Source organism: Cricetulus griseus (assembly GCF_003668045.3).
Source record: "Cricetulus griseus strain 17A/GY chromosome 1 unlocalized genomic scaffold, alternate assembly CriGri-PICRH-1.0 chr1_1, whole genome shotgun sequence".
In the NCBI taxonomy this organism is placed as follows: Eukaryota; Metazoa; Chordata; class Mammalia; order Rodentia; family Cricetidae; genus Cricetulus; species Cricetulus griseus.
The window spans coordinates 9,295,502-9,322,999 of record NW_023276807.1 but is presented as its reverse complement, the minus strand read 5'-3'; the positions used below and the strand labels follow the sequence as shown (position 1 = coordinate 9,322,999).

Below are 27,498 nucleotides of genomic sequence, written 5' to 3'. Positions count from 1 at the left end.
CAATGTTTATCCAATCTAGGACTTCAGGATTTGTTCTTAGGTGAATCAAAGACTATGAGACAACCTTTATTATTATGAGAAAATAGACAGTTTCTTAGGAAGCACGACTTTATCGTGCAAAAGTTTATGGATTTATGTCCAGCTCTATGATTTAGAGAGAAAGGGGAACAGTCCTTTCCTGAGTCAGAAGTTTTTCTCAAACTATTATAGAATAACAATTATGACTCCCTACTTCTTATTTTTATTGCTGGCTTGAAAAAGATGACTCTACAATGCTTACACTAGGAGGATATTATTCTACAAATAAGGGCCCAGCATGACATTTATGAGAAAGCCAGGGTCCTCCTGCGCAAAGCTGATTGGTGCTCAGCCAATGGGCTCTAGGATGTTGCCAATAAAGGCTCCTTGCTGCCCTGGGCTGGACAGATGCAGGGCAGGGGGGGTCATCTCTGCCTCTGAACCCTGGGAAAATGCTAGCTGTCTCTCTGAAAAGCACACATCTGTGGCCTGCCAAGAGGAGCCAGACCTTGAAGATGAAACATCTGCTTCCCCAGTTCCCTTCCATCCTGATCATCTACTGCTTCTGTCTGCTACAGATTCCCTCCTCAGGTAAGGGGACTGTCATCACATCCACCTGAGTTTTATGGAAGACTGAGACGGATCTTTACCCTTCAGGGGTCATTCTCAACGGAGTTGAGCTTCCTTCCCTCACCTACCCTCACATCCACCCTCTTGTCTTCAGGTGTGACGCAGAATGATAGACACAGCAAGATGCCACAGCCTTTTACACAGAGACTTTCCCCAGAGATACTGGTATTAAACAGCCCTTGCCCCAGGAGTATCTTGGTTTTGTGGTGGTGAAATGGAAGGGTATGGTCTCCATGTGAATTGGGGTAAGGCCCTGCTTAGTAGACTGCTTCAGAGATACTGGAGGTGAGAACACAGGCAGGAAAAGTAGGATTACATTCCTCCAAACTGAAAACGGATGGGCAGCTGAAGAGAGCAGAGAGCAGCTATGCAGGCAAAGGAATTATATCCTGAGGTGGGAGAAGGTTCTCAGAAAGCTCAGGGCAACCTGAAGGCAGGGCATCCTCCAGTCCCTCAGGCGCTGTCCGCGGTGCTGAGCGGCCTCTGCACAGCTTCTGAGAAGCAGTTTGTAAGGAGCCAGAAATGGGGAGAGGGTCTGAAGTCTCAGCCATGATCAGATCACCATCTCCAGGCAGTTTGTCATAGAATACAGGAAAATGGACTATTGATGAAAAACTGTGATTTGAAACAAGGTCTATTACAAAAATTTGGGTTTTTCCATTAGAATTCTGACTTAGAGGTATAGAGAACCTTGGGAAAAAAACAGTGTGCTTGTTTTGTCTGAAAGAGTAATTGAAACATCTGAGCACTGTGAGAAACAGTATTAGCTTAACATCTCCAGAGTACCAGGTGTCCTCTGTGGTTTCCAAGCCTGGCTTTTAGATTTTTCTTGGCTGCTTTCTTTAACCTGCAGCTCAGAGCCAGGCCTGGACAAGTAGCTGATGTCCCTCTGACCTCCAATAGAATCTTGTTCAAAGTTGAAATTTTGGTTTTTTAATTTGATTGTCTGCATATTTACATCGCCCCATTTTTCCTATTTGGTTTTGTTTTCTGAGGGTAGAGTCCTGTGGTCTTCATTTTTGTATTAGCACAGACCTCTCAATAAGACCTTGTGGTCTGCAGTATTTATAATTATTAAATGATCATGATTATCAAAAATATCTTTCCATTAATTAACCTGTGACCAGATCACATCTCACTTCCAATCAGGGATTCTTGTTAGGGTCTGTGTGGGATTTTGGGTTTAGATGAAGATTTCTTGCTTGTGACAATTATCAAAATAATTGAAGGGATTTAACATATACATCCTAATTTTAGTCTTTATAGAGAAAGCCAAATGTACCTTTAATTCTATGTTACCTTCTATCATTTTGAGTCAGGTTATTGCTCTTAAAGGCTTGAACACCATTGTTTGAGTATGCAGAAGCATTGCCTTAGCTTTCTTTTGCCTCAGACTGCAGAGAACAAATAACCCAATATATATATATATATATATATATATATATATATATAATATGTGTGTGGTGTGTGTGTGTGTGTGTGTGTGGTGTGTGTGTATGTATTTGTTCTTGCTAGAATAAACTTCTCTTGAGCCATACACCCCCTGTTCCACGTTATATGATATCCAAATTTATTTATTTAATCTTATTTTATTTATTTATTTAATCTTATTTTGTTAGTGCTGACTTATCCTCATGGATTCTCTTAGCTGCATAAACCTCCGAGTGTAATGTCATGTGTAAATGACAAGATATGTTCATTTAGTCAGAAGGGGGCTGGAAGGGTCCAGTTACATACTAGTGGCAACTCTCCCCAGCACTCCATCCCTGGAGAGGCTGATGGTGTGGAGACAGGTACCTGCATGTCTTAAAAGTCCTGATTAGATGCACATTCTTTGTTATATTACTTTCTGACATTTGATACTCACAAATTCCACCAAAATATAAGCTTACTTATCCCCAAGTATTTTCTCCTTCTTTCTTGATTTGCTAACAGAGGGACTAGAAACTCTCATTACACCAAACACAGACAGTTTTAAAATTATGTTGTTGCACATTTTGGATTTGATAGTATTAGGTAGAAGTGTCTTATCTTTTCACTTCCTCTTAACTATACCTTCTGTTGCCTTCTTAACTGTTACCTTCTCAATGACTTCTTTTGCTCAGCTCTGTGGTGGGTTCTATTAAGACCTCTGTATATTTTTTATGGCATGGCTACAGAAGCAAATGCTATGATCTCTTTCTGGAATTGATGTTTTGATTATCTTTTGTTATAGGAGTTTCTCAACCTTTTGCTGATTCTCCAGATGGCTTGGATATTATGGGGCTTGAGGTATGCTATTATGCAGCATTGTGAGATTTGTATTTAGTCCCAGCTTTGAAAATATCATGTGGTTAATGTTCACTTAAAACTATTTTAAGATGAGATATTTGGCTGCAGCAGAAACACACTGTGATTGCTGCATGGCCTCATTTAAGACATCCTGAGAGCTGAATTGAAATTCGCTGCATGGTGTGAGGAGATAATTCAAGGTTCATAAATGGAACAATTTTAGAATTTTAAACATGCTGAAGGGGAATTCTACTGGCTAAAGAATTTATTCTTGTATTTGATTTATTTTCCTCATTTTGTCTTTTAGCAATTGGTATACTGTCTGAACCAGTGGAAAACACTTTCTAACCAGCCTAAGGTAAAAATAATACATAGCTCCATGTAGTTTTATCGGTATATATGTTTACATCATTTTCTATATTGTAATATGTTTAATAAATGACTATTTTTGTTGTCTACTAGAGAATGTTGTATATTTGTGTATGTGTGTGTGTAAAAATATGGTTTTAGCGAAAATTAAGTTTCTCTCTTTGATATAAATTACCACAAAATATTAGTACTTCACGTGTATTCTTAAGATTATACTATCTGTCATAAAATTAGTTATAAGCTATGATGTATGTTATGTATTATAAATTGATGCATTATGGTGTCACAGCTCTCAACACAGTAGATCTCATGTAAAGGACCATACCAACAGTAACTATAGTAGCCACAATAAAAGTACTTCAGGGGATACAAAGTCAATTCTGATTAATTGAAAATTCAAAAGAATGGTCTTAGGAGAGTTCACTGTTCTCAGCATAGCCTATCGGTTTTCACCTTGAGTAACATGAGTAACATGCTTGCCCAACCCACAGCATCACACAGTTAGCCACATCCAGCATCTGTTGCCCAAATACACCAGAGCCTTTAAATCTTTATACAGCCTTTCTTTAGCCAGAAATGTCTGCCTTCTGTGGAGCCTGTAATTACAGCCCAGGCTCTCAAACGGAGCTGTCCCTGTGCCTTAGTTGGCTTGTCTGTTGCATGTGTGTAATTGCTGTAACAGCTCCAGTTATCCTGAGGAACGAGTGCTTTAACTTCCATGAAGTGCTGTCAGCAGCACCCACAGCATAGTAAATGATAGCCTCTAACTGCTTCTTGTTACACCTGCTTCTCATTGAAAATCTAAGTGCCATCTTCTCTCTCTCTCTCTCTCTCTCTCTCTCTCTCTCTCTCTCTCTCTCTCTCTCTCTCAAGTCATGAAATTGTATTTGCATCTTGTTTTCAATTTACCACTATGCATATGTTTGGAGATGATTTTTATAACCATACAGCCCTCATGTCAGGACAAAGCCCCAATGTGAGAACTTGGAGTTCCCCAAACTCTTTGCCACTGCTTCCCCACCTTGTACCACAGTGACTTCCCTGCTTTTTGTATGAAGGCTGTGGCATGCGTCTCCCACATGGAAGTGTAGTTGTCCCACTGCCAGCTGCAGTGTTCTATTGGATTTTGGGGTTTCCAGGTGCAAGGACCTAGCTGGGATGAATTTCCTTTTACCTTTTTTATTTCCTCAGAGCCCATCAAACCCATTATTTCTGGTTGTTCAACAAACAAAAATGCCAATACTTTGAAATTATGAATAGAGAGCTGGTGCCTCTTCCTGGCTTTGTTGTTCCCCCAACTGTCCAGTGTTGGATAAATTGCTGGAGCTTCTAATGCACTACTGCTCTGTTCTCCGCAAGCCCCGTCTTTGTTTGCAGGAGACTTCTGTGTTCAAGCAACTCAGGAAGTGGTTGTATTCCACAACCAATGTCATCTGCAGAAGCTCTTCAAGCTCTGCTTTTCTAGATAATCTACGAGATCAGAAGGAATTTAGACAGGAGAGATGCTTGAGAACATGTCACTGCCAACTACTAGGGATGCAGTAGTGATCCACACAAAACTACCTGCCCTCTTAGTGGGTGTAATAGTGAATGGAATGCTACATGAGTAAAACTCGATACATGTTTTTCTATGAAAAGAAAAGAAGGCAATAAGAAGGATACTTATGAAATCTGGAGAAGACTTATGGACAGCTGGAAAGGAGTTGAATAAACTATTGACTTTTTTGAAATAGGGTAAAATTTTTCCTCCCTTAGATTGAAAAAAATAAGAATAGATAAGTTGTTTCTCTGTGTAGCTTTGGAGCCTATCCTGGCACTTGCTCTGACCAGGCTGGCCTCGAACTCACAGAGATCCACCTTTCTCTGCCTCCCGAGTGCTGGGATTTAAGGCGTGTGCCAGCAACGCCGAGCAGATAACTTTGTCTTAAAAGCCTATGTCAACTACAGTCGTTCCCCCATTGAAACAAGGTTTCTCTGTGTCGTCCTGGTTCTTCTGGAACTCACTCTGTAGACCAGGCTGACTTGGAACTCACAGAGATCCACCTGCCTCTGCCTCCTGAGGCTGGGATTAAAGGCATGCATAACCATCTCCCATCTGTCAACTACAGACTAGACTGCCTCATAATATTTGAGTAAAACCAGATGAGCTCATAGAGTGACTCACACTAACGTCATCAGATACCTGCCCCAGTAAAACTCCATTTAACTTTCTTCTCAATTCTCTTTCCAGGAAAACCAGGATATATATAAAAGGGTGAGTGCCATGCAGTGCCTAACACACACTCTGTACCACGTTTGGAGCAAGTGACACTCAGTGCTAATGTTCTTTTCTTATTTATTCAGTTTTTATTTCACTACTCCAGAACTCAGAAGCCAGCACATCCAGTTACCTCTGAGGTCGGTATTTTATTATGCTTTCTGTATGAAAAGAAAGGTGATGTTTTCTTGTTTTTTTTTTATGCCTTCTGAATTTATATACAAATACAGCCACCTATTAGGCAGGGAACTCCTAGATACCTATTAATAATAGCTCCCTTTGTAGGTTCCCTCTCCCTGCCCAGGAGGGCAAGAATTGTCTCTTTCTCATTAGGGATGGGAATGGTGGGTAGCTGACAGATCTAGAGAATGAACTGCAGAAAAGGGAAAATAAGTAAGAAGTGTGTTCATGTTATCATGTACTTAAACAGAAGTACAGGGAGATCCTGGTAGCACTACACCCATTCCTGTTGCTCCTTATTGCTGGACTTTTGAAAAGTACTGTGTGATGCATAAAGCACTGTCGTCCCCCCATCCCATGGCAATCTATACATGTCATCTTCTGTGGCTAATAGGGTATAGATGCACAACGGGAATAACAACAATCACTTCTAACTTGTGTTTAGCGCTCCAATGTTCAAATTCCAGCTTTTGTTCATGTTAGACAAGCACTCTTCCACCGAGCTACACCCCCCACCCCTCACCCCACTTTTTGACATAAGTTCTCACTATGTAGTCCAGGCCGGGCTTCTTCCTACTCCTGCCGCTAAGATTACAGGGTGGGTGCCATCATGCCTGCTCCTATCCTGGCATTGTGCTGAGCCTGTCCCCTGACAATGGGCAGGACACACACACTGGCACTCAGGCAGATACTTAGAGAGCTCAAAGGGCCCTGTGTTGTACGGCTTTGTTCTGTTTCCCCAATAAACTCCACGTGGGTTTGTTGAGTTTTGTGGTTCCTTTCATTACCTGCAGCTGCAGCAAAACAACAATGCCCATTGACTTTCTTAAAACTCTTAGCGATCCTCGGAGCAGCTTGTGTATGTAGGTGAATTTCTGTCGGGTGGCATTTGAGAAACATTGGAAAGGTCATAAAATCTAGATTTTAGTTTGGATGCACTATCACAGCAACTGAAATTCTACGATGGGATGTATACTTAAGGCTTCCCAAGTCTTCTTAAAGATTGTCAAATACTGAGAAAAATATCTTTTCTCAAAGAGGCAAAGTCACTGATGTTCTGGCTCTAGGTTTGGGATTAGATAAGGAGGGTCCAGCTACTACAGAGCAAAGAGGAGCAAAGGAAGGGGAGGGGCCATGATTGTTTCAGAAGTAAAGCACCAAGGGGACCCACAAGGGCTAGAAAAGGATAGACGCCCTTGCCTGGGAGTGTGCAGGCAGGTGAAGCCAAATATTGTGGTGTCTGATGCTCACCGCCCTGGTATCTCCTTCCCAGAATGCACATCTGAAGAGAGAGGAAGGATCCTGGGCAGCAGCTGCTCTGAGGCTAAGACAGAGTGCTTAGGGTTAATGTCAGTAAGCAACTGATTTATTCTGTGGGGAGATATCTAAGTGGTGTGTTGAAATTGAAACCTGTATCAAGGCAATGAAGCTCTTTATTGAAAACATAAATGTTTTGAGCCTAGGCTCCGGAATTGATTTTACTCTGAAAATTAAACCCATTTGTAAGAGAGGCGAGTCAAGAATGGCAGGCATGTGCGTAGCCCGGGGCTCTCAAATATTCGGCTGAAGTCAACAAGGTTCCAGCTCCTCTCTGAGACTCTCGGCCTCACTCACAGCTTCTCTCTGTTGCAGTTTGCGCCTGTGCACCCCTTGATGCGCCTGGCTGCCAAGCTCGCCGGCCGAAGGATGAAAAGATTGCAGTATCCAGTATGTGCTCGTTTCCTCCCTCTCTAGTACTATGGCTTATGGTAAACACGATAGTAAATGTGTGATGTCGCTATGTGTGGCTCCTTTGTGTTCTCTCCTTGAATCCCAGTCTCCACTTTGGTGCAGAAACACTGGTCCCTTAACCTTGACCTTCCAGTCTGTAACCCCATGCTGTTGTGACGGAAAGGGCCAAGGGAGGGACCCCGTGGCCCAGCCCCATACCATTCCAACCCTCTTCTCCTTTGCTTGGTTCATCCTAAATTTTGTGTTATTTTTTCAATTCCGTCCTTTCCTGCCATTGTAAAATTTGACCTAGTGATATCTCTGCCTCCTGTGACCTTACCTGCCTGTTTTAAGCTTCCCACTCTTAAGTTTAGTAATGACAATTTCAGTAATAGCTGATCTTATTCAAACTGTTAGTAATAATAATAAACTACTGCCGGGTGTTGGTGGTGCACGCCTTTAATTCCAGCACTCCGGAGGCAGGGGCAGGAGGATCTCTGTGAGTTCAAGGTCAGCCTGGTCTCCAGAGTGAGTGCCAGGATAGGCTCCAAAGAGACAGAGAAACCCTGTCTCGAAAAACAAACAAACAAAAAACAAAACAAAAACAAAAACAAACAAACAAACAAAACCCAAAAAACTATTAATCAAGATTTTGTGTATGACAGCAAAAATCATTAATAAAAAAAAGTTTCTTTTGGCTATCTCGAGTCCAGGTACAGGCCAACAAACATGTCCTGTTTTGTCCAGAAACTTCCTAGGTCTATACCCAGAAGTCCTAAGACTCCGGGAAATGCCCCAGCCACTGCCTGAAATCCTTGCTGCCTGAACACAGGCTTCTAGTTCCACTCTGACTCCATTCTTTTTTATTATTTATTTATTTATTTGTTTGTTTATTTATTTATTTATTTTTATCATTGTAATTAGACCAATTTTAAATTAGAAACAAGCTTCTTTTACATGTCAATCCCAGTTCCCTCTCCCTCCCCTCCTCTCCGGCTCCTCCACCCCCATCCCAACCCCTTTCTGCTCCCCAGGGTGAGGCCTTCCACGGGGATCTTTAAAGTCTGTCATATCATTTGGAGCAGGGTCTAGACCCTCCCCCATGTGTCTAGGCTGAGAGAGTATCCCTCTATGTGGAGTGGGCTCCCAAAGTCCATTCATATACTAGGGATAAATACTGATCTACTACCAGAGGCCCCATTGATTGCCCAGATCTCTAAACTGACGTCCTCGTTCAGAGGGTCTGAAACAGTGCTATGCTGGTTTCTCAGCTATCAGTCTGGGGTCCATGAGCAACCCCTTGTTCAGGTCAGCTGTTTCTGTGGGTTTCTCCAGCCTGGTCTTGACCCTTTTGCTCATCACTCCTCCCTCTCTGCAACTGGATTCCAGTGATCAGGTCAGTGTTTAGCTGTGTGTGTCTGCCTCTGCTTCCATTAGCAACTGGATGAAGGCTCTGGGGTGTCATATAAGGTAGCCATCAATCTCATTATCAGAGAAGGGCATTTAAGGTAGCCTTTCAACTAATGCTTAGATTGTTAGTTGAGGTCAAACTTGTAGATCGCTGGACATTATTTCCCTAGTGCCAGAATTCGCTTTAAACCTACAATGGCTCCTTCTATTATGGTATCTCTTTTCTTGCTCTCCTCTATTCTTCCCCTGACTAAATCTTCATTCTCTCTCATATCCTAAGTTATAACCAAAAGTGAGCTGAAGATGCTAAGACAGCTTAACAATGAAATTAACAATGAAAGTTTGCTTAAATCAGAAGTATATTTCAAAGTTGGGTTTACTCAGAGTTGTAAGCAAATTAAACATGTTTGGATCCCAAACTGCAACACTGACTGCATGAAGAAGCTTTCCTTCCAGAACTTGCATCTGGCCCCACTGTCAGCTATTCTCCACAACTGCCTTTTCAGCATCTGTCTTCTGATGACCTTAGAATGGGACCAGGAAGGGACACCATCACACTAGGGCAGCCATGAGGTTATGGGTGTAGTTCCTGATGAATTAATTTGTACTTTGTTCCTTTCCAGGCTTCCAGGACGGCTACTGTGGACTTTCCTAAGAAGGCATGTGAGCCTTGGGAGAACACTGATTTCCAGAAATCTCTAGAAAGATGGGCAGGGAAGTGCTGGAACATGCAGCCCTTCCACTCCCATTTGGATAGAACAGATCTCCCTAGAGTACCATGAATATCTTCTCTAAGCATTGAAGTTGGGGATCCTTGGGCTTGTCCGGAGGTAGAAAGTGATCATGGAAAGATGAGGCTAATATTTCACATGGTTAATGTTTAATTTCTAGTCTCACAGATGAGCCACTTGGGCCATCTCTTACTAGGGACTTGTCCTCTCTGGTTCAGGGACCCACATGCCATTGTGCAAATTTAGAGAAAGGAAAAATACTTCTGCCAGTGCCAACCCTATAGACCAGTGAATCTCAGACTTGAGCATGCCTTAGAATCTGGTTAAAATTAGGATAGCTAGGCTCTACACTGAGATTTAATAGGTCTGAGGTGGACTTTGAGAATTTTCATTAACAAGTTCTCCAGATATCTTTATGCTGCTTGTCTGGGACCATCCTTTTTGAAACCTTCTCCAAGGATGTTTCTTTGACTTAGAATATGACTGTATAACAGTTTGTGTTTTTGTGTTTCAGGATCCTACTTCTACCTTGAGGCAGCCATTTTTCCTTTTCAGGGTATAACTGATTTCCTTGTTTCTGTTTCTACTTGTATTCACTGATGTTATCCCAACTGCCAGGACTAGATAGGTGCTGCGCTCCTCCACTTTGAGTGTGGCTCAGTTAAAAAGTCTTACAAACTTGCAAGGGAAACAGAACAACATGACATAGGCTGAGCATGTCCATAGTCTAGGAGCTTGGAGGGACTCCTGTTGATGGACAGATACTGGGTGAACAATCCCAAGCACTGCATTCCAGGATATGTGATTTAAAATCACACCGGCATGAGGAATTCAGGTGCCGTCTTCTTTCCCAGGCAACAAAAATGTCCTTGCAGAGGTCAAGGAGTCTTCAATCTTGCTCTATTCATTAACTGTACACAGGGGCCTAACTTCTCAATATTTGCATAAAAATGAGTGAATCCAACTTAATCTATGACTGCTCCAAGTTGTATTTTGTGGACCACTGGTGCTACTGCAAAAAATAAGACAAGATTAGAAGATGCAGCACTTAGTCTTCCTGAAAACCCATAGCACACCCTGGTCCATTGAGGGCTCTGGGAAATGCCAGGGAAAATATCACCTAACAACTTTGTTTTCCTAACATCTTTGGCCATGGGAATCCTTATTACCTGTCCCCATTTTCTACAGTTTTTCATTTTCCTGACCTATAAAAGTGTTGTTTTTTGGGAAGAACTCTGAAAAGTAGTAGATCACTCTTAGGTCTCCAGGTGGAGAAGTCTGGAAAGTAGATCTCACCATGAGGTGAGCTAAGTCTAAGGGGAAAGGTGGGATGGAGAATTGGTGTCATGTTCCCAGAAGCACTGAGGGCCTAGATTATTGCCCAAAAGGATGGATGCAAACTTGTCATGTAAGTCTCCAAGGATTATATATATATATATATATATATATATATATATATATATATATATAATTTGAATTTTTGGAAACTTTAGCTGTTCTGTCAACTTTGGAAAAAAGTATCCCAGTTTACCGTGTTGAGTTGGCATTGTACAAAAATTAATAGCCATATTGGTCTAGAAATGTTGAACTTAATTTTTTCCATTTGTACAGGGGTAATGCACTGTATTAAATATGTAAGGTCTTTTAAAAAAGAAGGGATTTTGAGAGCCCATCCCATGTGAAGGGATGCTCTCTTGACCTGGACACGTCGGGAAGGGCCTAGGCCTGGTCCAGGATAATGTGTTAGAATTTGGGGAGCCCCTTTTGAGGGCCTTACCCTGCCTGGGGAGTGGAGGGGGGATGGCTAGGGGCAGGTGGGATGTTGGGGCAGAGGGAAGGGAGAGGGAGAAGGGATTGACATCTGAAGCAAGCTTGTTCCTAATTTGAACTAATAAAAGAAGAAGAAAAAGAAAAAAAGAAAAAGAAAAATAAGGCCATTGTGTTCAGTCGAGAAGAAAGTCCAAGCAGTTGTGTCTCAGTATTTTAAAGACTTTCTCCTTTTTTTTCAGCCTAGGAATGGAAGATACATTGACAACAAAATCCAGTAGACAGACCAAGGTTAGCTTAATTGCAGGTTTTTTCTTCCAAGCAAACATTCTATGTCTGACCTGGAGGTATTAGAGGCAGAAGGTGGGGATGCTATTGTTCAAACAAAGGACTCTGCCCCTCCACAGCACCATAGACCTCTCAATCCAACCTGGCAGAAGCAGGCTGTTCCAGCGATGTTACAGCCTTTGCTTTCACCTATGGTTTTGAGAAATATCATTTCTGGGCAGAGTTGTGATAGATATGGCCTGTGTTTCCCTCCCCACCCCAGCCATTTGACCCTTCTAGTGAAGAAAACACTACCCTGGTATGTTGAGGTAGTACTCCAAGGACAAGGAAGTCCATGCATAGGGACAACTCTAGCCTGCTCTGTCTTTCCTGAGGATCCAGTCTCATGAAGGTATGAACATTATATGTTGCCAGCATCAGAGTTCTAGCAGTCCAAGGTGCCTGAGGAAGCTGCCATCATCCTGGGAGATGTAACTATCCAGCAAAAGCAGGAGTAAGGTGTTGCTCAAGTCCAAAAGATTTATATAAATCCAATAACCTAATTAGATACCAAAATAAATACTGTACTAACCCTTTCTCTCTCCCATTAGCCAGCTCCCAAATAATGACACATAGACTTCTTATTAATTATGAAAACTTGGCCTTAGCTTAGGCTTGTTTCTAACTAGCTCTTATTCCTTAAATTAACCTATTTCTATTAATCTTCATGCTGCCACACAGCTCCTGGCTTTTACCTCTCCTCCTGTATGCCCTGCTTCTTCTGCTTCTGGCTGGTGATTCCCCCTTTCTTTTCTCTCTGTCCGGAAGTCCTGCCTATACCTCCTGCTTATCTATTTACCATTTAGCTTTTTAATTAAACCAATCACAGTGGCATATTTTTACACAGTGTAATCAAATATCTTACAGCAATTATCATAGGGAATAATTGCAAGGAAAACAATGTAGGTATTTATGACATGTCATATTACTGTGTAACTGTGAAATGTGCCTATCATAGCTTGCATGTGGCCCTCCACTTAGGATGGCTGCACTTACACTGAACATATCTTTTGTTTTGCAGGATCCAGCGGAACAAGACAGTTTGGATCTTTGGAGGAAATGCCAAGTTGCTTTATGTGTATATTTTACAATGTTACTGTTGTTTCATGCTCTCCAAAATGCTTAGTGGTATAGAAAGAAATAAAGCACCACTGATGCAACATTTCTTTTTTGTTGGAAGGCTGTGGGAATAGGTACATTACCTGAATAATAGATTTCTAAGAAATTACTGACTTGGGGGTGAAGCAAGCTAGCTAACTTGATAACTGAGCACATAGATTTAGGATAAGCTGAGATACTGGCCTCAGATCCTAACTCTGTTTGCTTTCTAGCTGGGTGGCTTTGATGCATTAGTCAGGTTTCCATTTCTGCAGCAAATACCTTATGTACATTACTTAAAAGGAGAGAATATTTGTTTAGGGTCATGGTTTCCTTCCACATGGCCTTCTTGGCCTGCTGCTTTGGCTCTGTGGCTTCCAAGTACATCACAGTGGAAACATGTGACAGAGAAGGGCTATTTACCTGCCTCATGGCAGATGGGAGTCAAGAAGATGGAAGGTATGGGATCCCATAACTCCTTAGAGGGCAGGGCTTCAATAACTTAAGTTCGTTCCCTAGACTCGATCTCTTAAGGTTCCACTTTTTTCTTTTAGCACCACAAACCAGTGACCAGTATTTAGCTCAGGAATCTAGAGCCAAATGGGGATGGGGGACATTCTAGAGCCAAACTGTAGCACTTGGGTCACTCTACTTCCATTCCTGTGCCTCGGCTTCCTGCTTGGTAAAATAGGGTTTGTAAGATAGCATCTCCTTGAGATTGATTTCATGAGAAGGGCCTGGAATTGTCATTACCCATGTGTTGGCTCTACTTTCTACTTTAAAGATGATCTTCATTCCACAGTACAGATAAGGCACTTGCCCTATACACAGATGCTCCCTTTTGTTGACATCAAGAAGTTGAGGAACAATTCCAGATTGCTCAAGAACCATGGGACCTAGGCCTTTGCTTCTCAGGCTCCTTCTCGGTGAACATCTCAGAACCCATCGAGCATAGCAGAGGGTGGTGCAGAGAGTGTATGGGCGGCATGAAGGGCCTCTGTACCACTGACCACCTTTTAGTTTCTCCTGCTCCTCTTCAAATATTAAAGTCTTCCTTTGAAACACCTTAGTTAGAATTGTGACTTTGTTCTTAACCTTTCTAGACCTCTGTCCTAAGTCTGAGGCCATCTTTCTGAAGGGGGAGTATTTGAAGACCTCCCCCCTCCCCCCACCAGTAAATCTCAATGCATGAGATAGCATGATAGGAAGAGACAAACAAATCAACCTCTACCTTGGGTCTGCCAGTGAAGGGACAAAGTCATGTTTATGAGGTATGTTAAATGAGGTGGATAGGTCCACCCACTGTGGGAGGCAGCATTCCCCAGGCAGGGCATCCTGACTGTGTAGGAGTGGAGAAACCATTCTGAGTACTACGATGCATGTACTCGTTGCTCTTTGTCTTCTGGTTGAGGACGTAACATAACTGACCAGCTGCTTCCTGTTGCCTTGGTGCAAGTGTTTATGTGAAGGGTAAAACCACTCTGGCTCCAGAGTCAGAATGTCCACATTTGAATTCTGGCTTGAGATCTTGTTCAAGTTACTTAACCTCCATCTTTGCTCTGTTCCCCACTTAATCTCCTCACCTTTGGAATAGGGATAGCAACAATACCAACACTCGTCTAGTGCCTTCTTTCTGTGATTTAAATAAGGTAATGTATGCAAAAGACTTAGCATAGTAATAGTACACAATAATGAATAAATATTAGCTACACATAATAATAATTATTAATAATGTCTTAAAACAGTAATTCTCAACTGGTGGATCATGACCCCTTTGGGGGTTGAACCATTTCAGGTGTCAAACAATCCTTTCATGGGAGTCACATATCAGATATTCCATGTATCAGATAATTATATTATGATTTGCAACAGTAGTAAAATTACAGTTATGAAGTAGCAATGGAAATAATTTTATGGCTGGGGGTCACCACAACATGAGGGACTGTGTTAAAGGGTCGCAGCAATAGGAATGTCGAGAACCCCTGATCTGAAGCTTCCCTTCTTAATAAAACTTCTGTGGTTATATAAATATTTGGTATCTGTACTGCCCAACATGGTCGCTGCTAATGTGATTGAGGAATGGAAATTTTAATTTATGTTAAACTTTTGTTATTTTATTCATATGAATGTTTTCCTGCATATATGTCTAGGCATCATGGGTGTGTGTTGCCCACAGAGGTCAGGAGAAGGCATCAGATCCCTCAGAACTGGAGTTACAGGTGCTTTTGAGTCACCATGTAGGTGCTGGAAATTGAACCAGGGGCCTCTAGAAGAACAGTAACCATTAAGCCACCTCTCCAGTAAAGAGAATAACACAAGAAAGACAGGAAAGTGGGATTATATAGGGAAAGTTCCAGTAACAAAAAGCATAGAGGGCATGGCATTGGTTCTCTCTCCCTCCCTCTCTCCCTCTCTCCCTCACTCTCTCTCTCTTTTTCTCTTTCTCTCTCTCTCTCTCTCTCTCTCTCTCTCTCTCTCTCTCTCTCTCCTGTCTCCTCTCTCTCTCTCTGTGTCCCTCTGTGTCTCTCTGTGTCTCTCTCTGTCTCTCTCTCTCTGTCTCTCTCTGTCTCTCTCTGTCTCTCTCTCTCTCTCTCTCTCTCTCTCTCTCTCTCTCTCTCTCTCACACACACACACACACAGACATAGAAGAAACTAACCTGTGTCCAAATTCCACCTTTACATCTTACTATTGTGTCATGTGGAAAGTACACCATTTTGTGCTTCAGTTTCCCTACCCCTTCTGTGAACCCGATGGTAGACACTGATTGGGTTGTTCTTTGAATTGAATGCTTTATTATTTGTGTGTGCATGTTGTTCGTGTGTGTGTGTGTGTGTGTGTGTGTGTGTGTGTGTGTGTGTGTGTGTGTAAGTGTGTGCATGTGCCTGTGCCAGCACCCTGGGTTCTGGAGCCTATACTCAGGTCCTCATACTTACTCAGAAAGGAATTTACTGTCTCCTCACCACTCAGTGCATTAATTCTTATGAAGACTTTGAACATTGCTGACACCTCGCGTGTGCTCAATATTTGTTGGCCACCTTCAATGTTGCTACAGTTTGAGTCCACTGACTCAAGGTGTGTTCGAGGGTATGATGATGGACCCCCATGACTAGGCTTTGAGATACCTTCTTCTCTGATATCAAATTACTAATCATCCCTTGGGCACACTATAGTTTTTCTCCCTTGTGGACTTTTTAATACAGTGGTTAAGAGCCAGGCTGTCATCAGCTACTGCCTGTGAGATTTTTACAAAACTTACCTAACTTCTCGAGCCTCATTTGTTCATGTGTGAGCCTAGAAGATGAGAAAAGTCACATAACTGCTGCTATGATTAAACACAAGAATTCATAGAAGCTGTCGGTAAGTGTGCTGCAACACAATTACAAAAACAAGCTGCTGTTCTAGCATAGAAACTTACTATTAGTTTCCATATCTGGAGACCTATCGTTCTATTTCTAAGTTCACAGTCTTACAGGCACCATAGTAAGTGCATTGTAATAAACCCTGCAGTTCTGGAAGCAGTATGTTAGAATCATGTTAATTTCTGTAGCAGATAAATCATAGACTGTCAAGGACTTAATTAGGAGAATTTTCAGCTCTGATGTACCCCATGGCAATGGCACTGGTTTCTTCCACCCTACAGGTTCTTCTCAAGATAGGCTAAATAGCCTTCCATGTTCCCATTGATGGGAGGGAGAGTTGTAGAAGTGAGGTGATTTCACATGATGAAAACTCAATCACATTGCCAAGCCTGCTGCAAAGAAGCCTAGAAATGGAAACCAGCTGTGTGACCTAGAGGAAGACATGTCAGACTTTGTGAGCAGATGGCTTCTATCTGCTGTGTTGGGAATATTATCCCCGGGGGATGAGAAAACAGACACCGAAGTTAAACCCTTTCCCAACATCCTTCACTATATGGCAGAGTTAAAACTCAAATCCAGGTCCCACTGGCTTCAATATCTTTAGTTCTCACAACTAAGAATGTTGGTCAGGGACACAGTATTGTCCCTGGACTGAGTATAACAGTGATATAAGATGGGAACCCGGGGTTAATTTGGATATAAATTTATACAATTACAATCCATATCATCATACCTCATGACTCATTATGTGTATAGAATGTATCCTGTGTGAGCATGAGGCAGCAGTTGGCTGTGCCAAGTAGTAGTGCCAGGGCTATGTGTATTGTGGGACTGAGGAGGAGTCTGGGTGGGCAGGAGAATGGGGACAGTTGAGCTAGCATTTCCCATTCTTTTTCTATCTCATATGGTAAGTCACTCTGGCTTCCTTAGTCTTTATAGAGGCATTTATCTTGAGTAAGATAGAAGAAGCATATATGTGTGGTACAAACAAACTCCTCTGGAGGAGGGTTGAAATTTTTCACTGCTGGACAATTTTATTTTTATTCAATTCTATTATCTCTTTACCAACCCCTGGTATTTCAGCTTAATATTAAACCCATCCTTTTGCTTCAAGAAATGAAGTCATGATCAATAGAACCCTTAAAGGAGGACACAGTGGGGCTTCTTGATGTTGTTACCATTGGTCCTCTGGTAGCTGGTAAAAGGAAATGCTCTAACAAAATGAAGTCTAGGAGAAGAAACAACTTCTGGGGCATGTCAGCTACAAGAATTTGGGGGGTGCTGGGTGGTGCTGTGGTAGGCCGTGAGGCTGTAGAACTGGAAGGGAGGCTGTCCACGGAATGTTTTGCTTTCTATAACCTTGACCTCAGACAGATGACAAAGGATGAGGCACATATGTGGTCAGGAAGGTCACAAGACAGTGATTTTATGCTTTGCTGACACTTGAGTGATAGGATTGTAAATTGTGGCTTTTATAAAAATCAGTGTAGCGTCCCCACTCAGCTAGAACATGGGGATATTTTGATATGAGATTCATATTACATAGACTGAAACACTCAGCACTATGTGTACCTCACAGTGCAAGTGTGGAAGACCCAGGTCAATGGAGTGATTCTATTCTTTGCTCCACTCATGGCTCTGTTCGTCCTGTACTGTCAAATCTGGTTGACAATAACTTGCTCTATCTTGGTGACATGCATACTCTAGGCCCAGGGCTTTGGAAATAGCGAATATCACTTCCTTACTTTGGAGAAGAATGGTAAATAGATTGATCAATGGTAAAAATACAGTCTACATATGAATGTCCATGTTCAACAACCATCTTGAAATTAGAAGAAGAGAAAGGGTCTTGGTGGGTAGACATCTGATTACCAGACTGCAGTTCTGGAAGGGGAAAGAATTCTTTTAGTCCCTGATAATGGTGCTGTGATATGAGAGGGACTAGGGGATGATGTGGGTAGTGCAAATACATGTCAAGAATTTAACAGATGATGTACCAGCAAAAGCCAGACTCCCCACCCAGGAAGAATGTGGTGACTGTCCATTGAAACCTGTGCGCATGGAGATGAGACTCCGTCCTCTGAACCACACATTCAACAGAGGAAGGAAAAAGGGCTGATGGGAAGAGCCCATTTTCCAGTGACTGAAAGAATGATTGGAAAATTGGAGCTGCCTTGGGAAGCTGGGATGGAGAACCTGTGCCTATTTAAGAGATCCTGGGTGAGAGAGGGCCAGTGGAACAGTCAAGAGCCTTCTGGATCTCTCTGTGACTATTCTCTGAAGGAACAGGAAGGGATGACTAGAACCCCAAACAATGAAGGGTTTTGAAATGATTTAGGATCTTCAGTGTATGGGTGACTTATTTAAGAACAAGCTGGTTTATCTCCTTCCATTGTGATGAGGGACACGGAACTGGGTTATATCTTGGCTTCAGCCTAGTAAGGAGAAGATTCTTTAGGGAATCTCTGTGGACCCAGGCAAGGTAGACTTCTCTTGTCATGTTCTCTCCATCAGCCTTAACCCTCTTGACTCTGTCATTGTTCTATCAGGAGGACAGGAATCCCTGATTCCTGTAAGTCAGTGCTATGCCTAATGTTCGAAACACATGCTCAGCGCATGTGGTTGGTGTCATTTAAATTCATTAAACTGAATTCTATAAGGCCCTATGGTTGCTGCCAAACAGAACTGTTTGAGATGACTCTAAAGAAGAGGCTGAAATTTAATAAAGCTGATATCCTGGCCAGAGCATCCAGAATGCTCCAATCAAGAGGGGACTCTGCTTGTGTGAATCTAAGTGTTTTCAGCAATGGCTGGTCTACCAAGATTTTGAATGTCCAGCAATCTGGTTACCTAGATCAATCATGACTGGGTGTTCAGAATGACAACCTAGCCCAGTGCCCTAGCCATTGTGACTCCTCAAAACAGACCGACTTTGCAGACTGCAGACCTCCTCACACCTTACATCCATGGTAACCACACATCTAACCAGCAGCTCTAGCTAGAGAGGAAAAATACCTTCTTGTTCCATTCTTGTTCTCTGTTTTCTCTCCTCCAATGTCGTTTCTTCCTTGGCTTTCTGGTCCTTTAGATCAAGATAAAATTCCTCCCTATCTACTTTCTTGTCTCCAATCACTTTCCCTTCCCCGAGAAACCATCTATCTCAAACATTGCCACCCACCCCACCCCTGGAGCACCATTCCTTGGAAGATTATTTCATCTGCTGAGCCACCCTTTACCTCATGGGTTTCATTGTCTACACACATCCAGGCTGCTTGTAATTCCTCCTTGGAAAATGTGGTGAAGCAATCAGTCTTCCTGTGCTGTCTATATTGGCCTCAGTGTGCCTGAGGACATATACCTCAGCCTTGGAGATATTTATCTCATTGACAGTACTGAGTCCCTAGGATAGACCTTACCGTACACAAGGATCCCAACAAATGCTTTAGTGGATAACTGAACGAGTGAACTTAGGGGAAAAAATGAGGGCTTAGTCTATATATATGGTCTGAGGTAATAACCTGGCTTAATAATTTGGACAAACTATAATATTAACTGAGTAAGGAAGCATCAAACTCTGTCTTGCTGCAGTTACCTATGTAGGTTTGATAGGTGGCAAACTCTAGCATTGTTAGTAACTTTAGGGACAGCCATTTGATTCCATTAGAACTTGCTGTACTTGATTCCTGGCTGACACTATTGGGTCACTGGACAGTGTAAGAAAACACATAATGAAATGGGAACTTGGAAGAAGGGCATGAATTGAGATTTAATAAGAATTAAGCATGGACCAGTTCATCCATAGAAAAGAGCCAAAATTTGCCTTCATATCCAAAAGTGTGAGGATAGGTTGCCTTATTTCACAAACAATTGCTCCAAGAATAATGACCTCGGGGTTTCTTTGTTGTGACATATCTAAAATAGTTTTTAAAAAATTAAATACATTACACAAAAACAAAGTCGTTACCCTTTCCCATCCCTCCAAATACAAGACCAGGGGACCATTTCTGTCAAAGATTAAAGTAGAAGGGCAAAGACTACATGTATGAGCCTATAGTCCAACAAAAATTACTTATGCACTTTCTAAAATGAGGACAGACTTTTGAATGAGCTGTGAAGTATTGTTCCACAAGAGGGAAATTTTTAAAGCCTGGACTCCCTTGAAGATTCTGGGGTGAGAAGGTGAATGAGTCTAGTGGATACTGTTTTTGAGAGAGGATTATGTAAAGACAGGGCACTGTCCTGAGTCAGGATGGCTTAACATTTGGATGTCTATCGTATAAAGGAGTGCAGCAAAAAAAGTTCTAGTGCATGGTGGGTGAGAAAGAAGTGGTCACACAAAAATGATTGTGGCTGCATCCTTTCCAATTATACATTGAAACTGAATTTATCCAAGTCTATTTCCCAGCTGGATCCACAAAGCCATCTCAATCCAAGCTGATTTTTGCTCTTTCAATCTGGATAATTTTAAACTGATTCACCAACTGGGTTTAACACATGTTAAATATCTCAGTGTCAATCATGTTAAAGTCCTCCTTCACATCTCCCAACACTCCTGTGATTATGAGCCACACTCAGGATCAGTGGCCTCTAAAGCCTGATTAGGCCATGCACAGAGAAAATGCAGGACGGCTGGTTGAAGCAATTGCAACCACATTAAATTCAGGATAAAGCCTGGGGTGTCTTATCTCTAACAAAAGCATAATTCTTGTGTGTCTCAGCATGAGTGGCTTCTCACAGCCCATGTCAGGAAACTGATTTCTCCAGTGCAACTCTGGTGTTCACTGACAAGTAAGTATTCATTTGGTTTGCTCCTTGTCTCCCATTTATTTATTTATTTATTTATTTATTTATTTATTTATCTATCTATTTATTTATTTATTTATTAAGAAATAAACCAATGGATATTACTTAGCATTTGAGCACACTCGGATCCTCATTGTAACTGATGAAAACAGTTCTCCTGCCACAGTGGCTTTCAAATTTTAATGGAACCTGAATCCCTTGATGAAACTGGGCTAGCTGCTCCATCCCAGACATATTAAGCCCTTGTTTTGTTATTTTTAAAATTACTTTTCTAATGTGGAGTGTGTGTGTGTGTGTGTGTGTGTGTGTGTGTGTGTGTGTGTGTGTGTGTCTGTGTGTGTGTGTGTGTGTGTGTGTGTGTGTGTGTGTGTTGCAGGTGATACAGATGTCCATCACAAAGGCCAGAGGAAGGTGAAAGGAGCAAAAGGCAGTAAGTATTGGTTTATGCTTAGATACCATGGCAATGATACAGATATCTGTCTTGTACCAAAATGGACACAGGCTTGGAGCAGGGTGGGGTGGGGTAGGAGGACCATGAATCAGCAAAACAAAAACCAACCTGGCTGACTCCAGATGTCTGGGGAACTCAAAAGTAAACAGTAATAAATCTGTTATATAACTGCTCCTGGGAAGATACCACTTTTGGTGTGATCTTCGAGGTCATAGGCCTCAGACTTTGCCAGCTTGACTAAATGTATCCTTGACTGTAGACCTGTGTACCTACTTCCATGCAGCCTGTGTGCCTGTGTGTCTGTGAGCATCTGCACGCCCGCCCACCACCCTGTATTTGGCCCTTGTGTGATGGTGTGTACCTCGGTGCCTGCCAGAGGCTGCCTGCCTAGTTGCCTGTATGCTAGTAAGTAAAGTATGTCTCATCTAACCTCAAATGCTCATATTCTTTTCAACTGAACAGTCTCCTGAGGCCCTCTGCTGTTCTTGGCATCAGAGGTCAAACCTCACAGAGTGTGCCTGGTGCCCTCTTCCATCACTTTCCACACCGTTGTTTTGAGGCAGAGTCTCGCCTTGAAGCTGGAGCTCATGCTTTTGTTTGTGTTTTCTAAGTTGACGTCACTGGGCCCCAGTGGTCCTCCTGTCTTTGCTGCTACCCTTTTACAGGAGCATGTGAGACCATGCCAGGCTCATTATGTGGGTGTTAGGATCTAAATTCAGGATTTTGTTTTTTGTTTTTTGTTTTTTGAGACAGGGTTTCTCTGTGGCTTTGGAGGCTGTCCTGGAACTAGCTCTTGTAGACCAGGCTGGTTTTGGACTCACAGAGATCCGCCTGCCTCTGCCTCCCAAGTGCTGGGATTAAAGGCATGCGCCACTACCGCCCGGCTAAATTCAGGATATTATGATGCTACAGGCAAGTGCCTTACCCATCGAGCCATCTTTTCAGTCCCAACCTTTGGTTTCTTAAGACAAGATTTCACTCTATGCCTCAAGGTGACTTCGAACTCAGGATAAACTCAAGAAATTGAGAAGTGCTAACTCAACAAAATTTATAGAAACTCAATTCAATAGAAACAGTGGAAATCCATAGTAGTCAAACCAGTGATTGTGTCTCTTGTTCTATAGATATCGCATAGAAGAACTTTCAGCGACCTTGGCAATCAACAAGCAATTCACATTTGGCCCAGGCCTCCAAAGTATATGTGAGGTTTTGACAGACAGTCACCCTTGGAAGATCTTGTAACCTATATTGCCATGCTGTAGCAACACTTGTTTCCTTACTCCCAAGTCCCACTCTGCAGGAATGGTTTTAACAGAGCAGTTGGTGAGGGGTGGAGCCATCGCGGATTGATGGAAGTTGCTCCAGAGGCTCAGGAGTTGAATGACAGGCAACCACTAATCTCAGCTTCCTAGACATGAAGACAATGCTGGGTAGGTCTGTCAATTGGTAGCTTCCAATGACTCATGTCATCCATGTCTCAGAAAGCCCACCCTAAGGAGCAGAAGCTCCATGAACTTCAGTTATCAGCATCTTTGCCCCATCACTAATACATATCTCTTGCTATAGAGAGGGGGTCCAGAAGACACATGTAGTTATTCTTCAGCTTTCTCCTTAGCTGCAGATTGGCAGCTTCCATGGCACAAAGGGAGGTCAGAGAGAGCCTTGCCTTTCCCTGGGGGTCTGAATTCATTTCCGATGACAGAGCAATTTATGTTCTAAGGCATTGGCAAAAGCAATCGAAAAGTCTGACACTAATAGAAGCATTCAACAGAAGCTCAATGGGGAGAGTCAAGAAAGGAGGGCATAAAAGACATTCTATTAACCAGTCATGCCCCAAGGGTCACAAAGATTGTGCATGTACCCAAGGTTCACTGGCAGCTGAGAAATGGCATCAGAAGCCACACACTGTGGAAAAACAGATTTCAATGGAGTGGTCCAGACAAGTCACTGAACAAACAGATAAGTACACCACCGCAGACATTAATATCTGGATTTGCTATAACATCTCTCTACTGTCCAGTTTTAAAATAGTTACAGAAAAAGAAAGTGTGGTTCATACACACAAAAAGAAATTAAGCAACAGAAACTGCCTTTTCAGGGACTGAGATGATGAAACATACAAGCAAAGATTCCAAAGTATTATTAATATTTTCAGAGATATACAGTGGGCTGCTGTCTCGAGCTCATACCAGGTTTTGACCTGGGAGGAATGACAAACTCAGCCAGTTGGTTTTGAGTATATAAGTTTTACTTCTCACTTATGTCAAAGCAACACACAAGCATAAGCAAACAATCCTAAGAACCACAGACAATAGGCTCACAGCACGGGGTACCTCTCCTGCAGTGGCCCGCAGGTTCTGGCTCAGGACTTCAGCTGCTCTGCATTCAGGCTGGTGAGTCTCCTGAGGGCCCGGAGTCCAGCTCAGAATGGGCAGCACTCAGCTTGATGGACTGGTTGTCAGGTTAGCGGAGGAGAGCTCTAAAATTCCCAGTTCTGAGCTGGTCCTTAAATAGTTCGCTAAATCGTGCTAATCACACTTTGCCACACTCCACACATTCTCACTCTTACCTACAACAGCTGGGCTGCATAGTGGGCCTACGCTGACTTTCTTTTAATCTTTCTTCAGCCAGGCCTTTGCCTGCCTGGTTACAAAGCTCCTTACAGCTGCAGAGATGGCTTAACAGATTTGAGAACTTGCTACACAAGCATGAGGACGTGAGTTCAAATCCTCAGAACTCACATAAAAATCTGGGCATGGCTGTGAGTCTAGCACTGTGGGGTGGGCAGAAATGGGGGGGGGTGTCCCTGGGCTTTCTAGCCTCTGATCTAGCTCCAGATTCAGCAAGACAGCCTATCTCAAAGGAATAGGTGGAGAGTAATAGAGTAGAATACTTGACTCTTCGGATCTCCATGCAGACATAGGTATACATGCCTGTGTATCCTAATATGTACCACACACATACACACACACACACACACACACACACACACACACAGAGAGAGAGAGAGAGAGAGAGAGAGAGAGAGAGAGAGAGAGAGAGAGAGAGAGAGAATTAAAAATAAGAGAGATATAAAGGAAACTGCTAAAAGATTCAGGGGAGATAAGATGAAAATGCCTCATTAAATAAAGAATATCATAAGGAGATAGGAATTATTTGATTAAATCACAAATTGCAATGCTGTGATTGAAAGGTATACAAGAAATGAGAAACTCTGGGTAGGCTCACAGCATGTTGAGCTGACAGAACAATCAATATAATTTAAGACCAGTCGAAATTTAGTCATTCTGACTGATCAAGACCAGGAGGGGGAAAGCATGATGAAAAGTCAACAAGACTAAGAGAAAGCTGAGGTACTGTTAAATGTAGCACAAATAATAAAAACCCAGAGACAGATATTGGGGTTCCAGCTGAGGATCAGAGAGGCAAAGCAGCTGGCTACCAGCTCTTACCTCTACCTCAGCTGAAAGGGCTCTCCTGTCCTCAGTGTGGCTGGAGAATCAATCTCTGAGACTGAATACTGAATGCCCTGCTTCTGTGTTATGCATCTGTCTAGAGCTGGGATTAAAGGTGTGGATCCCAAGTGCTGAGATCTTCTTTGTGTGAGCTGTTTCTCTTTTAGACTTACTCACTCTAGTGTAACCCTGAGTGGCCTTGAACTCTCCTGCCTCTATGGCTGTGGCTAGCTTTACATTTTGCTCTCCAGTGGCTTTATTAAATCATAAACAATAGATCACCACAGTTAAACACATTAGCGTACACGAAATGAGAGCACTGGGGGAGTAGAAATAAAAAATGAATGGAAAAAAATGTGCACAGAAATAATGGCCATAAAACCCTTAAATTTGATTATATCCATCTATACATAAGAAGCTCTCTGAGCTTTGAGGACGACAAAGAAACAAGGAGCCATACTCAGTAAGTAGAACTATTAAACATCAAAGAAGTAAACCTTGGAGTCAGGAAGAAAAACTAAATCATCAGGTGTAGCGATTCCCAAAACTATCATTCATTAATTCTCTTCAGAAACAGTGGAGGCAAGACAGCAGTGGGATGGTGTAGTCAAATGATGAAGGAGGAACACTGCGAGCTGATAATCACAACCAGAAGAGACATAGTTCAAAAACAGAGCAGAGGCCGGCGGTGCACAGCACACATAAGATTTTGCGGGTAGGGCTGCCTCTGTCAGATACTACAGGGGTGGGAATGTGGCATCATGCGTTCATTGGAGCCATTGGCACTGCACCAGTACTGAACTACAACATAGAAGTGAACTTTGGATAATAACCACCTTCCGGTGCAGAGTCACCAACTGTGACAAATTGTAACACCACGCTGGAGGATCTAGCTGATTGGGAGGCTGCGTGTATGTAGTAGGGACAAGGGGTTGACAGGAAATCTCTCTGTGTGTTTTCCTCTCTGCTTTGCTGTGAACATAAAGCTGCCCTAAGAATTAGTTTTTGAAAATGTAAAAACAAATAAGACAAAGCCACTAAAACTTGAAATTACTAGAGGAAGACATTTCAAAACAGTCAAAGGCAAGTATTTCTAAAAACCTCTCCAATAGGTCAGAAGATCATAGCAAGATCTGGAAAATGGAATTTATAAAACTTAAGTACTTCTGCTGACAAGCCTGACCACATGGGTTTGGGCCGTGAAAGTCACATGATAGAAGGAGAGACTACTTCAAGTCATCCTCTGATCTGCACATACATGTGCATGCATAAATATTTATTACACATAAATAAAATCTAATTTAAAATTTTATTTATTTATTTATTTATTTATTTATTTATTTATTTATTTGGTTTTTTGAGACAGGGTTTCTCTTTGGCTTTGGAGGCTGCCCTGGAACTAGCTCTTTGTAGACCAGGCTGGTCTTGAACTCACAGAGATCCGCCTTCCTCTGCCTCCCGAGTGCTGGGATTAAAGGTGTGCACCACCACCACCCGACTAATTTAAAAATTTAAAGCATAAAATTATTAGAATAGCCAAAAAAACAAAACAAACAAACAATAAAACCAAGTAGACAATAGAGTGGAAAGACAGTAAGCAGGAGAAAGAAAATTCCAGCTATTTATCCAACAGGCAGGTATCCATATATACAGTACATAAGGGACTCAAAACTAAAAACAGCAATTAATTAAAACGAAAACCTGTTGCTCGTCTGATTTGTCAACAATTCACACTCTTTTTGCCAATGTCAATGGCCCCTGACTGTTCAGTGGTGGTTGTTGAAAGTTGGGGCAGCCGTGCCAATTGTTCTGGCTTTTTTTTTCCGAGCAAGACTATGAAGGTTTGCTGTATTGGTTGCCTCGTGGTCTCACAAGAGCATTCTCAAGGTTTCACCAGAGCTTTCTCAAGTGAAAGCCTCAAGTTAATGATGTAAGTTCCTACTTCAAGAAGTTAGACAAAGACAGGAAAGATAAACCCAAATCGACAGCAGGAAGGAAATAACAAGGGGCATAAATACATGGCATCATAAACAAGAAAGACAGAAAATCAAGAAACAAAAGCTGGCTCTTAAAAAGAAAAAAAAAACCATTGATATTAAAGTGTCTCTTGCAACAATGAAAAATTTCTTGGCTGGGAATTGCAGTTCTTAACAGCTCCCTAGGGTGGAAAGGCACAGGTAAATGAATCTACTTCAACTCCTTGGCCTGATGGGAGAGGAGGCACGCACGCCATTGCTCCCCACTTCTACAATACTGAGTTTTCCCATGAACTTGACACCAGTTCATTTCACTGATATGTCCCGATTGGCTCCTCTGCCAGCCTGCCAAGACACCTGGAGAAGATTAAATTACCGGTGGGTACCTGTGTCCAGCTCAGTGCTTTTAACAGAGCACTGAGCTTGTGCATTAGCAGAAGACAGTCATCTCACTAAAGAGCAATCCTAAAGGTCAACTTCAAAGACAAGGATCTCTCCAGTGTGGGATCTCCATCTTTAATGCACTGGGACTCACCTCCCGTGTACATGATGGGTGGCCCGGGAGCTGGAGACCTTCCCTCACCTGTTCCTCTAATATTAGAATCCTAACCCAGAACACCTGGCATTCTGTATGCCGTTGGCCAGGGTAAAACTTCACCCCCTGTCTCAATGCTGAGTATGAGAT

General features: G+C 42.4%; 1 protein-coding gene across 1 annotated transcript; it reads left to right on the top strand.

Moving 5' to 3' along the window:
- The first annotated feature begins 533 nt into the window (after positions 1–533).
- Positions 534–11,624, top strand: Nms (neuromedin S). Its single transcript, XM_027386707.2, has 9 exons — positions 534–609; positions 2,864–2,919; positions 3,227–3,277; positions 5,519–5,542; positions 5,632–5,685; positions 7,358–7,432; positions 9,469–9,504; positions 10,091–10,132; positions 11,586–11,624. Exons 1-9 carry the CDS (start codon positions 534–536, stop codon positions 11,622–11,624), a joined length of 453 nt encoding a protein of 150 aa, XP_027242508.1.
- Positions 11,625–27,498: the final 15,874 nt, after the last annotated feature.

Excerpts from the sequence above, each read along its gene's own strand:
- Nms (XM_027386707.2), top strand. The coding sequence starts at position 534 with ATGAAACATCTGCTTCCCCAGTTCCCTTCCATCCTGATCATCTACTGC. Across the intron at positions 2,920-3,226 it reads TGGATATTATGGGGCTTGAG|CAATTGGTATACTGTCTGAA; the intron begins GTATGCTATTAT and ends TTTGTCTTTTAG. Across the intron at positions 5,543-5,631 it reads ACCAGGATATATATAAAAGG|TTTTTATTTCACTACTCCAG; the intron begins GTGAGTGCCATG and ends TTATTTATTCAG.